General features: G+C 42.6%; 2 protein-coding genes across 2 annotated transcripts; one reads left to right on the top strand and one right to left on the bottom strand.

Moving 5' to 3' along the window:
* Positions 1-1141: 1141 nt before the first annotated feature.
* On the top strand, positions 1142-3610 carry LOC147441483 (uncharacterized). Its single transcript, XM_086483112.1, has one exon. The coding sequence runs from the start codon at positions 3197-3199 to the stop codon at positions 3608-3610; it is 414 nt and encodes a 137-aa protein (XP_086339238.1). The 5' UTR covers positions 1142-3196.
* An 86-nt stretch (positions 3611-3696) lies between these two features.
* On the bottom strand, positions 3697-6801 carry LOC147441482 (pentatricopeptide repeat-containing protein At3g09040, mitochondrial-like). The gene is made up of 2 exons (XM_086483111.1): positions 6495-6801; positions 3697-6392 (listed from the first exon to the last, which is right to left on the bottom strand). The coding sequence occupies exons 1-2, from the start codon at positions 6523-6525 to the stop codon at positions 4228-4230; spliced, it is 2196 nt and encodes a 731-aa protein (XP_086339237.1). The 5' UTR covers positions 6526-6801; the 3' UTR covers positions 3697-4227.
* Positions 6802-17484: the final 10683 nt, after the last annotated feature.

Genomic DNA, 17484 nt, shown 5'->3' with positions numbered 1-17484 from the left:
GTAAGATTGTCCTAGAGTACTACTCTACTAAAGTTAATTGTCGCTTTCAAAATGCATAGTCAACTTTAGAAAATAATGTTTAACTTTCTTTCAAGAGATTTTCTAAATCTAATATGCTTGATGAGATGATGTCGAGCTTAGGCAAGGTTGCAACATTCAATAACCACACTACAATATTGTCTAGCTCGTGGGTTACACAGATGAAAATAAAATAAGTTTTTATTTTTTATTCGTGCAATTCTTGTGGCTCAAGAAATCTTGCCTCTTGTCAAGGACATGGACAATCTATGTAGAGTTGTTTCATGAGTTTTAGTATCACCTCTTGGCAATGTTTCTTCGATAACATAAAAAGGTCAAGGCATCAGTTGGGGATAAGTGATGGGGCATTAATGAAGTTTAGTACATGGAGTTGATCGATAAGCCAAGTTTTAGGCAAAAACTTTTCTCTAGGTACTTTTTAAAAATGTTTTAGTGCTTTGCCCATATTGCCAAGAATTTCGAAGCATGATTATTTGCAATTGTAGTTGATTAGGATTAGTTGAATCCGTTCAAGTCTAATATGTTTGGATATTTGATCACTCTAAGCAAGGCATAAGAATGGATTTCAAATTTTCATGCTATAAATATTTTTGTCTAGTTTCATGCCATGCAGAAGGATAGATGCAAATTGAAATTGCATCTATTTGATGATATGTTTTTGCTAGGTTCAAATTGCTCTGCTTCTTTCTCTCTAAACGGTAGTGCTGTCTTGGCCAATATGGAAACTCAAGATTTATCTTACCTTGAGATATGGTATGGAAGCAATAAGTTATGAATAATTATTTTGTAATCAATCAAGTTGTCTCTGCTCAACAATGATTGGGCTAGGTTCTGATATATATCATGCATTACAGGCTATGAGTGGTTTGCAATTTCATTTTCTAGCTTCCCAATGATGAAGAATGATGGAACGATTGAGCATAGTGTAGAATGTGGAGTTAACAAGTTTTTGGGATCCATAGAATTGTGCGCCGCAACTACTCCACATAGAGCTCTTCTTTTTTATAAGAACAACAATTTTTTTTAATGGGACGTACTATGTATGTGGAGAGTAAGTGTACCACAAAAGAGCACCAAATAGGCATTTCATGTTTCCAAAAGACAGAGAATTAGGGGCCAAAAGTTTTGCTTAGATGTAACACTTTGACAAAAGGGGGGGGTATGTTCTTCCGCTCACATGTGGCCAAAAAGATGGAGATACTCTTTACAAGTTGCCCATTCAAGGAAAGTATCTCCATGGATTCTGTTTATGAGTTGCCCATTCATTGCAGTCATCAGGTTTTTTAGTAGTAACTCTATGCTATATGTATATGACTAAGCTTTAGTGGAAGTGGGAGGATAGACCTGTGGCAAGTTTCACTTGGTCTTTTAGCTTTTGAACTTGTCTCAACATGCTGGTGGTCTGCACTGCTACCCTTTGGGTGTGGGTGTTCGATGCCATCTCTTCACATTGCTCTAGATGGTCTTAAAAAGTAAGTGCAACCATGTACTGATCTGACAGAATTGAACCCAGCGCTCATATTTAAAGGCACTAAAGCCCCAATCTAAAAATTCTACCTTTTTTTAATCCATCTGACACCTCAGAAAGATGTAGTCATCAACCGAGAGATCCTCGCCCATCCAAAGGTGTTGCCTCTATCCTTCAGTCTTACATGTCTTTAGCTTCTTTGCTGATTGACCTAACAAAAGCTCACATAGTATTAGATTTCTGTCAGAGCATTAAACAGGCCAGCTACCTGGCCAAGACAGGCATGACCTGCTGTGTGTCTTTTCATCAAACTCTTGCAACACACTAAAGACGAAAAACTTGCATGTTTGTTTCGAAGTGATGGCCTTGCTTGCAATGCTAACAAGTGTTCGGAAGGGAGCTTCTTACTCATCGTCAAAGCAAGAGCCTTTCACTTTTAAGGGTTCTCGTCCGCTGCAGTGGCCTTGATAGCAGCAATCAAGAGGACCGGCTGGATGGGGTCCGCACATAGTCTCTGCTTTTTACGACCAAGACAACAAGCCACCCCCATGCCCAGTTCCAGGAATGACAAATACTGAGGTAAAGGCCCCAGTTATGGGACAGCCCCCTTTTAAGACCATACCTTGCTCCAATATATTCATACGCTGCTGCTCTAGACCGTCAAGGTTGTGGGGAGGGGGGCTGCTGATCCTGGCCCTCCATCCACCTTGCATTCCTGGAAGGAATCAAGCCATCCGTCGTCAGATCGTCGCCAAGTCAGCACCCAGAATGTCAAGTGTCCCATACAGTCTGCAGGCCAATCAATGCAATGTAGGTCAGCACACGGAATATCACCTGCTGTCAACAGCTCAGCCCTCGTAATGTGCTAAGTGACAATCGCTCTGCAGCTGCCACATCAGCATGCAGAATTGTGTCCTCTTCGTGACTGTACCTGTCTGCAGGCAATGTGCTGGCCCTCCTCTTCCATGACCATTGACGGCCGGGAATGGTCGTGCACAGACCATTCCTGCAATCAAAGCTCCAGCCGCCCATGATTAACGGGAATGGTCAGTGCAGGACCATTCCCTACACCGTCAAAGTCCAGGTTCGGAGGGCTGCAACCTGCAGCCGTACATCTGCTGCCGATGCTTGCCAACTCAGCAGCCGGAACACTTGAAGCCAATATAGTCTGCAACCTCTGTCCTGCGAACACATCAGCCCACGGAACGGTCTCTAGTGCTGACACATCAGCGGGCGGAATGTTGAAAGCGACATGCCACAGGTTTTCTGCAGGATGAAGCAATCATTGCATGCCATGTCTGCAGCCAGAATTTTGTGCAAGATGGGGCAATCATTGCATGCCAAGTCAGTGGCTGGAATTTGTCACCTGCACTGTTGACGGCACTGAGGCCTGAATTATTGACGGCACTGTCACCTGCACTGTTGACGGCCCTCCTCCCTTGGACTTTTGACGGTTGGGAATGGTCGTGGTCAGCACGTGGGAGCACTTATTACGGGGGAATGGTCACTTCACGACCATTCCCTAACCCATCAATGGCATAATGAAATGATATCTGGGATCCTATTGGTTCCAATCGGGGGTTTGACGTCAAAATTTTTCGCGTCCTTGAAAACCTCCCTCCTCATAGTGGGTCTTGCTACAGGCATGCAATTTTGTTAAACGAGATTTGAAAATGGTTCGCACGAGAGATGAATTCTGAGCCGGATGTGGCCGCGCTTGTTTTGCGTACAGTATATGATCTCAGCTCCAGTATGTGCCACTCTAGGCTTGCACCAGCACACCATAGCCTCGGATCAGCCCGCAACAGTTTGGATGCCGCAGGTTTTCTGCAGGATGAAGCAATCATTGCATGCCATGTCTGCAGCCAGAATTTTGTGCAAGATGGGGCAATCATTGCATGCCAAGTCAGTGGCTGGAATTTGTCACCTGCACTGTTGACGGCACTGAGGCTTGCATTATTGACGGCACTGTCACCTGCACTGTTGACGGCCCTCCTCCCTTGGACTTTTGACGGTTGGGAATGGTCGTGGTCACCACGTGGGAGCAGTTATTACGGGGGAATGGTCACTTCACGACCATTCCCTACCCCATCAATGGCATAATGAAATGATATCTGGGATCCTATTGGTTCCAATCGGGGGTTTGACGTCAAAATTTTTCGCGTCCTTGAAAACCTCCCCCCTCATAGTGGGTCTTGCTACAGGCATGCAATTTTGTTAAACGAGATTTGAAAATGGCTCGCACGAGAGATGAATTCTGAGCCGGATGTGGCCGCGCTTGTTTTGCGTACAGTATATGATCTCAGCTCCAGTATATGCCACTCTAGGCTTGCACCAGCACACCATAGCCTCAGATCAGCCCGCGACAGTTTGGATGCCCTTAATATGGTACCCTTACCCTACTGCAAATATGCTGCACGATAAAGAGACCTTCAAGAGCAGATTTCAAAATGTGTGAGCCATCTGCATTTTGGACTGCAACTCACACCCCTGGGTTCTCATAGCAGGGACATAACCTACCCCAGGTCTGCACGTTCTTCATATGTGTCTTCTCCTGCCTTGACACAGGGTGTGGGTGTGTAGGATGAGAAGAGGAGTGGTGGGGTGTGCTAGGCATGTCATAGAGCACATCATTACTATGACACCCATATGCTCCTAATTACATCATAATCATTGCTTCTGTGCCATGTTATCCAAGAGACATGTACCCAAGGGGCACATCAATCCACATAATACATCGTCTCTTCTTCGCTACTATATTTTTCTCTCATGGCTTTAATGATCCTGGCATCCTCCTGCAAGCCAGCACCTGCATAAATTTCAGTCATCAAAACATAAGCTGCAGCATCATATTTATCAATTTGTACAGCATTGTCAAAGGCCAATCTGCCAAGCTTCACATTTCCAAACTGCCGACAAGCGCCCAACATAGCAAGCCAAACTGGAAGATCATTCAGGGTTGGCATCCTCTTGATCACTGCCAGGGCCTTGTCTATTTCCCCTGCACGCCCCAAAAGGTCCACCATGCTAGTTTGGTGCTCTAAATCTGGTACGATGCCGTATCTAGCGCACATGTTTGTCAGAAACATTTGGCCCTCATCCAGTTGACCTGAGCGACTGCATGATGCAAGTGTGGAAGCCAACGTGACTGCATTTGGAGAGAGGCCCTCACATTGCATGCGTTCCAAACAGTTGAGTGCTTCCACACCCTGCGCCTGTTGCGCATATCCTGCAATTAGTGCACTCCAGGAGACTACATCCCGGATAGGTAACTCATCAAGCACTCGTGCTGCTTTTGAAAGTGCACCACACTTTGCATACATGTCTACCAATGCATTCCCAACCGCAACATCTTTTACCAAAAACCCCTCTCTTTTAATCTGATTGTGAATTTGTTGGCCCTTGTCAGCTGCTCCTATGCTGCCACATGCTTTCAAAATGCAGATAAAGGTAACATCATTTGGAGGGAAGCCCTCATGTTGCATCCGCTCAAAGCACTCCAATGCTTCCTCGCCCTGCCCCTGCTGAGCATATCCTGTAATTAGGGCATTCCAAGAGACTACATTCCGAGCCGGAAGCTCACTAAGCACTTGGGCTGCTTTTGCAAGAGCACCACATTTGGCATACATATCCACCAAAGTAGTGCCAAGAACAACATCTTTCTCTAGCAACCTCCGGTTTACAATCTCATGGTGAATTTGTTCCCCCTTGTCAGCTGCTCCTACACTGCTGCAGGCTTTCAAGAGAAAGATGAAGGTGACAGTGTCTGGAGAAAGGCCCTCCCTTTGCATTTGTTTGAGACACTTCAGTGCGTCCTCTCCCTGCCCCTGTTTGACATATCCTGCAATTAGAGAATTCCAACAAACAACGTTCCGAATAGGAAGTGCCTCGAGCACTCGTGCTGCTTTTCCCATTGCCCCACACTTGGCATACATATCCACCAAAGTGTTTCCAAGCACTAGATCCTTCCCAAGTAATCCTTGTCTTACAATCTCATCATGAATTTTTTCACCCTTGTCAGCTGCTCCTATGCTGCCACAGGCTTGCAAGACAGATATGAAGGTGACTGTGTTTGCAGAGAGGCCCTCCCATTGCATCTGCTCAAAGCATTTCAGTGCTTCTTCACCCTGCCCTTGATGAGCATATCCCCCGATAAGCGCACTCCAAGCGACCACGTTTCGTACAGGAAGCTCTTTCAGCACTTGGGATGCTTTTCCAAGGGCACCACATTTGGCATACATATCCACCAAAGAAGTGCCAAGAACAACATTCTTGTATAACAACCCCTGTCTTGAAATCTCGTCATGAATTTGCTGACCCTTGTCAAGAGCTTCTATGCTACTACAACACTTTAAGATACTTATAAAAGTAACTGCGTCTGGAGAGAGGCCCTCACTTTGCAACCTTTCAAACAACTTGAGAGCTTCCTCGCCCTGCCCCTGCTGGGCATACCCTGCAATTAATGCATTCCAAGAAACGACGTCTCGAACAGGAAGCTCATCAAGTACTTGTGCTGCTTTGGCAAATGCTCCACATTTGGCATACATATCCACAAGAGTATTGCCGAGTACAATATCCTTCTCCAATAACCCCTGACTTGTGATCTCATCATGGAATTTTTTGCCCTTGTCAACATCTCTTATGATTGCACACGCTTTCAAGATGCAAATAAAACTGACTGTGTTCGGAGACAGCCCGTCACATTGCATTCGGTCGAAACACTTTAATGCTTCCTCGCCCTGCCCCTGTTGCACATATCCAGCCAACAAAGCATTCCACGTGACTACGTTCGGAAAAGGTGTCTCATCCAGAACTGCTGCTGCTTTTGCAAGTGCAGCGCACTTCGCATACATGCTGACTAAAGTGGTCGCTACATAGCAATTCTCTGTCAGTAAACCCCATTTGACAATATCAGCATGTATGCTTGTGCCTTTGTGAAGATCTTTTTGCTTGGCACAAGCCTTCAAAAGAGCAACAATATCAGTACCTCTCTTGAAAGTATCTATGGTGGTCGCCATGTTCCTTTAGCCACACGTGAATTTTGCAGCTTCATTCCTGTTGAGATCACAATCGGAGAATCCAGCACAGATTGGACCAGCACTCAATCCACAATGGATCCATTATATACCTCCAGGGTATCGTTGAGTTCTTGTGGTGATGAGCCTTCTGTTGGCATCCTGGACCTGCGAATGGAACCACGCCATTTCCATCAGCCGGCCATTGCTGACCCGGAAACCGTTTTTCATATGATGTCGGAATGTATATTTGACACCGAGGGGTGGCCCTCTCTCTAATTGACACCCTCATTTTTCAGAATGTGAGCTTGATGTAAACTCGGACAAATGTGAACAGTTGTGTGCATGTAAACTAGATGTGAACTCTCCAAACTATGTGTACTATATTGTTGTGGTGTCAACTCGATGTGAACCCGATATAAACTCAAAGTAAACGCAGTGTGAACTAAGATCGCATCGTGCTAGAACCACGCGATATAATGCTACCATTCTCCATGCCTATCAAAACGCGCACAATAGCGTAGCGTTAAAGCAATGGTCTTGGGATGGAGAGGTTGTGAGGCCGGATCACACCGAACCCTATAGCGTAGCGTTAAAGCAATGGTCTTGGGATGGAGAGATTGTGAGGCCGGATCACACCGAACCCTTATTTTCTCCTCCAAATTAATCGAACGACCCACGATCAACAATCATCTAGGATCATAGACCCCTCAAAAGATGAGGGTGTCAAATAGAGACGTGGGATGTCCTCAACAATCATCTGAAATCGTAGATCCCCTAAAAAAATGAGGTTGTCAAATAGAGATGTGGGGTGTCCTTAACACTAATTGACACCCTCCTTAACACTATACACCACGAGATCATAAATGAACCCCGGAGGTGGACTTGACACACGGGGTAACACTAATTGACACCCTCCTTAACACTATACACGACGTGGTATTTAATGAACCTCGGAGGTGGACTTGACACATGGGGTGTCCTTAGCAGGGTACCTCGGAGGTGGGATCTACAATGGGCACTAAAAGTAAAGCGCCCAAATCCCAAGGCCCATCAACAACTAAAAACAATTCAATGGCATTCACCCGCCTAATCTAAACACTAGGGCCCATTACCTCCCTGATGGTAACCTAGTTCCCTATCTACACGCCCGCGTGGATTTGCTTGTCCACATTGCCACTTCACTTGTTCATAAAGTGAACCAGGTTAGGCAAAAAGTAAACTCGGACAAAAAAAAAACTCGAATCCATTGCATGGTTAAAAAGTGCTACGATAATCGTGTCCGAGTTCCCCGTCATCAATCCCACTACTTGGAGTTCATTCAAGGCTTCATGGCATTAAGTGTTGAGCTTGTCCCACCCTCATCACTAAATGACACCTCCCTTTTGAAGCAGATTCATGGTTGGAAATCTATGTTGTGTCTCGACAAAGATCTTGACCATATATCAAAATGTAAATTTGGGTGTAAACTATGTGTGAACTTGGCATTTGTGAACTCAAAGTGAACTTGGTCATGAGCTAAGCCAAAACCTTATCAGAAGTAATTCATCACACTATGATTGTCTTTAGAGTCTTCCCTCCTAGAAAAAATGTTCACAAGTTTCTTGAGAAGGTAGACAAGCTTCAAAGAGGGGAACAATTTCAAAGGCAAAAACCAAAGCAAAAACCATGACACACAAAACAATAAGAAGAGGAAGGAGGGACTTTACAAAGGTGACAACAAACTCTTTCACAAAGAGCTTGAAAGGTATAAAAGAGAGCATAATTGTTTCTGATGTGGTAAGCCGGTCATAGCTTCTGTGAATGCCCTTTAAAACTAACCAAAAAGGAAAATTCACTAATCACTAAAGTTTTTTTTTGCACAACAGCTCAGGTCAACAAGGAGCTCCACTATGTTATGTAGCATGCGAAAAGATTTGGGATCAAGATGCCTTCGTCCTATTTGATCCTCACTATACCCATAATTTCACCTTTCAAGATATGGCTATCAAGTTGGCTATTCACTCTTTTGAGTTGGGTCCCTATGAAGATTGTAAGGTATAGGCTTTGTCCTAGAGTCACTAGAGTGCGAGTGAATGAGAGAAGAGGTGGAATTATCCCACATCTAAATGTGTAAGGGTGTAGAGCTACTTAAAGCTCCTTTCATGAATAAACAAATTCAACCAAGTTTGCATTACAAGTCTCTTGTTTATGGTGAGCTTGTGATGGGTTAACAAACTACTCAAGATCGTGTTTATGAGTCCAAGTTAATCTATCTTGGAACCTAATTCGCTTGAGTAACAATGTAGCCCCACTTGTGTGCATGATGTTTGTCTATCACCCACCTTAGCTAGCACGATCCCATTCCCATCAAGTGGTATCAGAGCCATGGTGCACTAGCTAGGTTTATTGCTATACATTTGTGTGATTGTGTGATTAGCATCTCCGTTAGAGTGATTAGTAGTTCTTAATCATCGTTACGGTCCATTGGCGTTTTTCATAACTAGTTGCATCTCTCACTAATTAAGCCCTAATCTAGCTATATGTGGGCATGTCCTTGGCACACCAAAGAAGCCACTACACTCCATGGCTAGGTAGGATTGATTAGGGAGAGGATTAGTATCCATTTTTGTGTTTGCATTTAGTACGCGTTTTGTGTCGATTTTTAGCTTATTTGCCTCTTCAATTAGTTTTTCTGTCTTCGCAATCACCTAACACTATTCACCTCATCTCTAAGTTCTCGACACAAGCTCTCCGTAGAGCCTTCATGTTCTACAATCTGAGCCTAGGAGCCCCCTCATCTCCATCCCCAAATTTTTATGCTAAAATTAGGTGTGGGCTTATGTGTGTGCATGCATTCCTTGCTAAGCTTGGTATATAAATCGTTTTTCGAGGGCTTTACACAACCAAACCCTTGAGGCTTGTTGACTAGTCCAAATTGGATTTTCTATGTTTGGTTCGGAGGTTGTGGGGTTGAAATGGGTCAGGTCCACTTAGGGGATGATGGTCGGACATGAAGCTCCTAATTCAAAACAATTTTAAAAATTGGCGGGTCCACTGGGTCCAGTTCCCATGCCGCACTTCAAAGAGAAGCCTCTACATGTTGTTGCTCGATAGCTACCTGTGCTACCTGATTCCCTATCCGCACTACCCGATGTAATATTTAATGGTCTAGTAACTTGTGTGTAGCGGAAAGTAACATAGACATAGTGAGCATTTCATTAGAATAGATTCTTAATGAGCATAGCAAGAGTGCTTGGATGGAGAGAGCAACAAAAGCATAACACCTAGTTAGATAAGCATGAACAATACTTCACAAAGAGAGAGAAATTAAGCTATTGACAACAGTTGAGGACCGGATTTACATGGAGCCAGTCCCCCCTCCCAAAAGGCTTTGTATTATAGGTTTCTCCCATCAAGGGAGACATTATACAATACAATACTTTGTGTTCCTTCAATAACTTGCTGGTGCAATGAAGATGGAAGATCCAAGCACCAAGATTACACTTGAAAACACAACCACGATTCCCTCACGGTCTCAAACCCAAGACCTCACACACCTTTGAAGATGGTAAGAGCTAGCGGGGTATGAGAGTAGATCAAGAGGAAGAAGGAGTATTCTTATGAGAAAGAAGTATGTCTCCTCACATAATCACTCGTGATAGCTTAACATAGCTTAGTAATTAGCATGGTAGAGGAGATGAGCATGCATTGGAGCTTGGCTCTTGGTTGGATTTGCATCACAAAGCCAAGAGTTGTTGGTGTAGGCCTCCCTTCTCACAAGCTTGGAGTAGATGATGAACTTTCCATTAAATCTTGAGAAGGAGAGATAGTCTTCTTTACTTCACACATGAGCTTGTGTGAGTGTTTGTGTGTGATAATGCCTTGCAAAAATCAGGCCCCTCTCTCTCTCTTGGTCGACCTCTCTTGCTATTTGCTCATGTTGGCATCCTATTGGCCCCTACAAAGCTTAGCCAATGACAATTAAGAAGCATAAGTGATAGCCTTGTGACATGTATCCTCCTTTCCCCTTTTGTGAGATCTTTAGGTATTTAAATAATGCAATTAAAATCTCATTAAATCTCATTGGACCTCTTAGTCTTCTGGTGGAAAATAGGAATCAGGCAAGCCATTGGGCTGTTGAATGCTCATTAGACCCCTTGGGAGACTGTCCAATAGCCTTCTAGAGAGCTTAATTTCTATTGATTCTTTTATCAAGTGTTTTTAAGTGAATTAAACTAAATTTACTCTAGCCTAATTCTCATTGGTCCACCTCTATGTCCATCCAATAGGATTTGAATGCACCTTGGGGGCAACTGGGCTAGGGAGCTGACATGTGTCCCCTATGCCCTTTGTGTAAAGGGAGCTTGCAAGAATGTGTGTGTGTTTCTCTCTCATCCCCTACATATAAGGCTCGCCCCCTCCAAGATAGGGGTGTGGAAAGACTTTTGAGTCTTTCCACAAGCATCCAATTTACCCTAAGGCTTGACCAATGGACATTACCTTTGAATTTTGAAACCTTAGCATTTTGGAAGTCTTAATGGGCTAAACCTTAGGGTCTTTGAAGCCCATTGATGCACATTGCTCTTTTACAGATGCCCCCCCCCCCCCCCCCCCCCCCTTTGGATCCCTACTGTGACCGATCTGCCAGCCTAACCAATATTCTAGCTTTTTCTCCCCTTCTACTTTCCCATATTAAATGATCAATTTAACATGAGAAAATCATTTAGGAGAATTAGATATTAGTTATTATGACACCCGACATTGATAGGCCCTTGTCCCACATCCCACTGCTCAAAGCTACCACCCCTTATAGGGGCACCTCCCACAAGCAGGCCACCTCCCAAGAGGTTGTCCCCGCGTGCGCTGCAAAGCACCAAAGATCCGAGCCCTTTGAGGGCCTACTCTCACCGACCTGCAACAAAGCTGAAGCCATCAAACTTCAAAGCTTTATCGAGGCCAGTCAAAAGCAAATTCACCTTGTGTCTAAAGCAAAGGGCACTACTTCTTCATTGTGAAGAGGGGCTTCACTCTGATGAAAAGGAGCTTCACAAAGAAAGAAAGTGTTCCCACTCTCTCTCTCTCTCTCTCTCTCTATCTATCTATCTCTTCCCCATTTTTATAATAAAAGGAATCACATCCAAGCACAGTAACTTGCAAATAAATTTTCTATCATCTCCTAAGGGGTATTTGTGCATGTGTTAGTGGAATTAGACACTGTCTTGGAGAGTCTCCAAGATAAGACTGTCCTCTTAGCACAATGGGAGAAAAGGGAATAGAGAAGTTCAATGGGGAGGGGTTTCACACATGGTAGAAGAAGCTTAGGGTCTACTTGATGAATAAGACATTACAGAGAGTGGTCAAAGCGCCACTAAATGATCAAGAGGGAGTGCATACTAGGGCATTTAGTGCACAAGCTATAGAAAAGGATGAACAAGCACTTGAGATCATTATCATTGCACTTCATGACAACTATGTCCACTTCATTGATGAATGTACAAGTGCACAGAAAGAATGAGTTATTCTTGAAGAAAACTTTGGGGCTAGAGCTAAAAGAAGTAAAGTGAGCGTTACAAAACCACAATGTATGAAGGAGAGGACATAGCTAGCCTTGTGAATAGACTCAAAAGCATCATAACCCAACTTACTTACATAAAGTATGATATACCAGAAGATGACAAAGTGGCTGTGCTTTTGAGTGCACTTCCACCCCCTTATGACCACTTAGTCACCATCCTTGAAGAAAAAGAAGCGGCTTCATCATTACAATTTACAAGACCTCATCAATTCGCTTCAAGCAGAAGAGAAAAATCAAAAGAGCTCATCAACATCATCAAGAGGAGGAGCTTTTTTCGCATCATCATCATCAAATGTAAAGAAGTGTTATGATTGTGGGAGAGTGGGACATGTAGCAACGGATTTCTATACCAGCAAATCTTACAACAAATGTGGTAAGAAGGGGCATCCTCCCTCTTGATGCTACCAAAGTGGAGGCATCAGCAGTGGCAACAGCAATAGAAGCTACGAAGGCTAGAAACCTGTAAGAGGATCAACTCATGTGGTGGAGGCCGAAGCAGAAAACAAAGACAAAGGTGAGAACAACATACTCTGAAGATTGTAGCCTCTCTACTTCAAGGGGAGGACTTCTTTTGTCATCCTTTGTGGGTATGTGTTGACATACTGTGTGGATACCATGTGTCATCCTTAGTGGATATAGAATCTTCAATGTATTTTTCTAGTCCAAACCCCAAGTGGAGGATTGTAAGGTATGGGATTTGTTCTAGAGTCTTTAGAGTGTGAGTGAATGAGAGAAGAGGTGGAATTATCCCACATGTAAAGGTGTAAGGTTGCAGAGATACTTAAAGATCCTTTCATGAATAATCAAATTCAACCAAGTTTGCATTACATGTCTCTTGTCTATGGTGAGCTTGTGATGGGTTAGCAAACTACTCAAGATTGTGTTTATGAGTCCAAGTTAATCTATCTTGGAACCTAATTTGCTTGAGTAACAATCTAGCATACACACCCTCACTTGCACCTTAGCTAGCACGATCCCATTCCCATCAAAGATGCAGATGGAGATTTTGAAATACAAGAAGCCCATGTTACTCCTTTAATTGGTAAAGTTCGAATTCGCATCTCGCATCCAAGGGTATGTTGATTAGGAGGACTTCTACATTTTCCCTTTGAAGAATGAAGATGTTATATTAGGGTCACCATGGTTTAGATGTATGTAAGGTAATTTATAATTTCCTGATACAGTTATTAAATTTCACCATAGAAGTAGAGAGGTAGCCTTTCAAGCCAATAGCAAAGGTAACACAATTCTAGTTGTGTCTCAATAAGATTTTCATAAATCTATAAAGAAGTGGTTTATGTCAGGGAGTCTATAACTAATTGGGGATGGGAATGGAGAGAAATTTTGGAGGGAGATTTCTTTAAGCCTTTCATTGGAGAAGTGTTTGCAGGCAGTGAAAAATATTTCTGTGCCTGGGTTAGAGAGAGCTTTTTGGAGGGAGCTATTTTTGTTATTTCACATTCCAATGGAACCTTCAAACTAGCATGTACATTTGAAAAAATTATGCTTCCAACATAGTAGAAGAACAAAAAAGACACAAGCCACCCGCTTAAATCATGAATTTCTCCAAAAAGAATTACAATATTAAATCAACAGCTAACATGTATATTTGAAAAAATTATGCTTCGGACATAGCAAAATAATATGAGAAGACACAAATTACAAGCCACCGTTTCAAATCATGATTTTCTAAAAGAATTACAATATTAAATCAACAGCTACAATTTGTGCTATACAGTTACATATTAGTACTAGGAGATGTGAGTGAAACAACTCAATTATAATTCTTTTTTATGTTGTATGACGATAGTTGAACACACGAAGTAGAATATCCTCATTTGTTAGCTTGCTTTGATGGTGGATAAACATATTGGCATTTAAGTCCAAGCCAAAGTAGCGGAGGAAGATGAAGTAAATATGCTTGCAAGCCATGAGGATTTGCTTTGTGCCACTCGTTCTGCAAAGTCCCCACATGTACACATCAGGATATTGCAATATGAACTTCATACGTCTTGCCTCGCACTTGTGAAGAAGATGTCTCTACCATGAATTTTTCATTCATGACTATCTTCAGAACAGTGTGCTGCACAATCCGCCCTTCCATGGTTACTACCAATTCAATTATCTTGGAGGCTTGAAATGATGCTCCAGGCCGATAATGCACATTGTTGGTTTCCTTGACTTCAATATTCTTTATTTTGTAGCCTCCTCTCTCCAATTCCAACAACTATGAAGCAATCATGTTTGTTTCTTTTTCCACTAGGCATGTACTCGGGACTCTAACACGGCATTGAGTGATTGTGTTACATATTTGCCACGTGTGATCCACACTATCATTGCAAAACCACAAGAATTGTGCTTTTGAACCATTATCATGAGAACTATCATCCCCTTTCCCATGTCAAAATACCCCAAAAGGATGGTGCAACAACACCTACACCTGTGCTATTTATATATTTTTTAAATTTATCGACTCTAGATCCTAACCACCCTTGACATTGAACCATGCTTCCCTTTGGTATATGGTGGATTGCCCACATTTTCTTATATTTGTCTCCTCAACCACTAGCCCACCCTCATGTTCTTCAACCTGACGGGCCAATCCGACAGTTGCTTGGAGAGCTCTACAATTTTGCAGGATGTTTTGTGTGAGATACTCAGGTCGATGTGAAGCATTCTCCTCCTCATATCTTACTTTCCTACCCTATTTTTGCTTTCTGGCTACTGCGATATTATCTCCCTCCACTGTCGGTTGTTGATAGAGTGGTGTACCTCCAAGCCTCATCCTCAATCTCTCTGGCAATAGGAGCTTGGCCTGGTGCTCGGCTTTGTTGTGCCCGACGAGCAAGTTTTTTCTGTAGAAGGTCCAGCTCCATGGTATCTACCATTGACAAAAGCAAGAATCTTCACACTTTGTAGCAAAGCGTTTGACACATCAGACATGCATGCATTATACAAGCTCAACATTTCTTTGTTTCCCTTGCCAGTAAGCCAACTTGTGTGCTTTGTTTCAACAAGATTTGTAGTCGGAATGTATGACAAATCATCCACTTCCTACAACACTTTTTTATTATGAGATATCATTCGAACACTAAAATAAAGGACACCTTCGAAAATATCTTGGCAATGTTTACCCCATCAAAGTGTTTTCTCTCGCAAGAGTATCGTACATGCCACCAACTTAGCCAACAATCCATTTGCGACAAGTTACAATCGAACACTTTTTGAGAAGCCCACCAAGCTCGTATATTCCTATACAAGATGGTTGCGTCTTCCTCACTCCTTGCACAATGCCATAATTCACACATACACTTCTGCTCATCTTGGACATTTTTAGGCACATATTGCATGGTGTGAATGTGTAAGCCCTGCTCCCAATGAAACAAGAATGAGCGTTCTGTTCTTCCATAACATTGCTAGGTCCTCCACTGAATATAGTTTGAATAGTTTTCCAATTTTCTTTAGCCTCATCTGCCACCATGAGTCCTCTAAAATCAGTTGGACAGTGTCCGTTGTCCAACAGCACCGCATTCATCATTTCCCAGAACATGATCTAAGCCTGCGGGTCTTCTTCCTTCATCTTGTAGATGGAAATTGTTTGCGTCTCTTGAATCCTGCAAAGATAAAAGATCAATCAATGCTACAAAGGAACGAAGAAGAAGTTGTAAGTTGTCTTTGTAGGCCTTACATAGGATTATAGATATGTGTTGCCATTGTTGTCCACCCCACTACCCTACACACGTGTTCAAAGCAAACCCAGCTTCTTTGCAAGTCCCCACTCTTGTCTTGTCACATTATATTTACCAGCTCAACACCAGATCCAGGTCCATTGATGGGCATTTTGAATACATAACATCTTTTATTAGGGTCTGTAGATTGTCCTGGAAATAGCATACCGTGGAAAAACCTATAGTCGCAATTGTTTTTCAATTGAAGTAATTGGGACTCCACACTTACTCCAATTTGAGTAGAAGTTGCTTCTCTCATCCAATGTTTAAACTTGAGATTAACATGCATGGATGCTAGCCAAGAGGAGCGTAATAGGCTCAGAGTCAAGAAAATGAAACAACACCTTTGCATATGGATCAATGGTCACATCTCCTCCAGTATAGAGAGAAGCTCGTTGCTATTTAGTTGCTCCCCATTTTCTCAAACCACTACTCCCATTACCATTTGCTTTGCGATATTCAATTGTAAATGCCTAGGTCCAATTGTTGGCAATTCAGACACCACATGAGACACTAGTTCTCTCGTCTATTATATTTCCGATTGCAAAAATCACTTTGTGACGGGGTGGTTATGGCTTCCGATGTGGATGAACAAATGGGTCCAGTTGTATAAGGCAAGCAAGTAATAGACACTATAGGAACAATTTCAAAGCAGAGCTGGACTTTGACCACAGTGAAAGCACCATAGTGTTCCATTTTTTGAGCTCAACATACCAATTGACATAATTGATGTAAGCAATTTCCCTATCCAAGAAGTGTCATTTGGCCATCTGCTTATAGCATTGATTAAGCACGAACCATTTTTGTGGATAATACGTCCACCACATTTACTTCTCTTAATTAAATCTGGATACTTCATTTTGGAATGAACAGGCTTAACCCAACATGGCCATCATACTTTTGATCCATCCCTAATTTTGGGAACACCATTTGGCATAGGGTCTCATAAATGCAATCTCATTGTACACCTAGGGAACTTCATCAACCTTATTCTTAACAAAACACCTAGAAATCATTCGGCTCAACTTGGGGTACTTGTGGCTATTTAGCACAATCTACTCCAATGTACTCCGTGTTTTTTCTAGCTAGGTTTGAATCCAATTTTTTATTTTTTATTTGTCTTTCTTCTCTTCTTCAATCCAAACATCTTTGCATTGATTCCTAGCAAACATAAAAAGAATCCTAAAGTTTTTTGGTTGAGTTTCCAGCAACAAAACCTTCTTTTTTAATCAGTGGAGCTGTTAGATAGCTCCACCATTTCCACATTTGATCTTGAGGACATATCCACACCCATGTTTGTGACCAACAAATTCTTTTTGGACAAGGTTGAATCAAATACACATTCAAATTGATGACCTAATGTCACACCATCTTTCACCTGAGTATGAATGTCACCATCCAAAATGGAAATGATGGCAAGCATCTCGCTGTTACTACAACCCCCATAATCTCCAGGATTGACCATGGAAAATCTTGTAGGACAATCAAGCAAGAAAGGTTCACCGCTAATATAATTCAAGAACAAACTCACCTTGCACGACACCGCCATTGTTGGGAGAATCTTCTGAACGTTAGTGGCTATCTAGATATATTTTAGCTGACACCTTCGCCTATATTTATAGACAATCGACACACTCAAATACAACATTGAAGCTCTCTCTATGTAAGCGAGAGCGA

Source organism: Adiantum capillus-veneris, chromosome 15 (genome assembly GCF_014529385.1).
Source record: "Adiantum capillus-veneris isolate H3 chromosome 15, ASM1452938v2, whole genome shotgun sequence".
Classification (NCBI taxonomy): domain Eukaryota; kingdom Viridiplantae; phylum Streptophyta; class Polypodiopsida; order Polypodiales; family Pteridaceae; genus Adiantum; species Adiantum capillus-veneris.
This window is presented reverse-complemented; position numbering and strand designations above follow the sequence as displayed.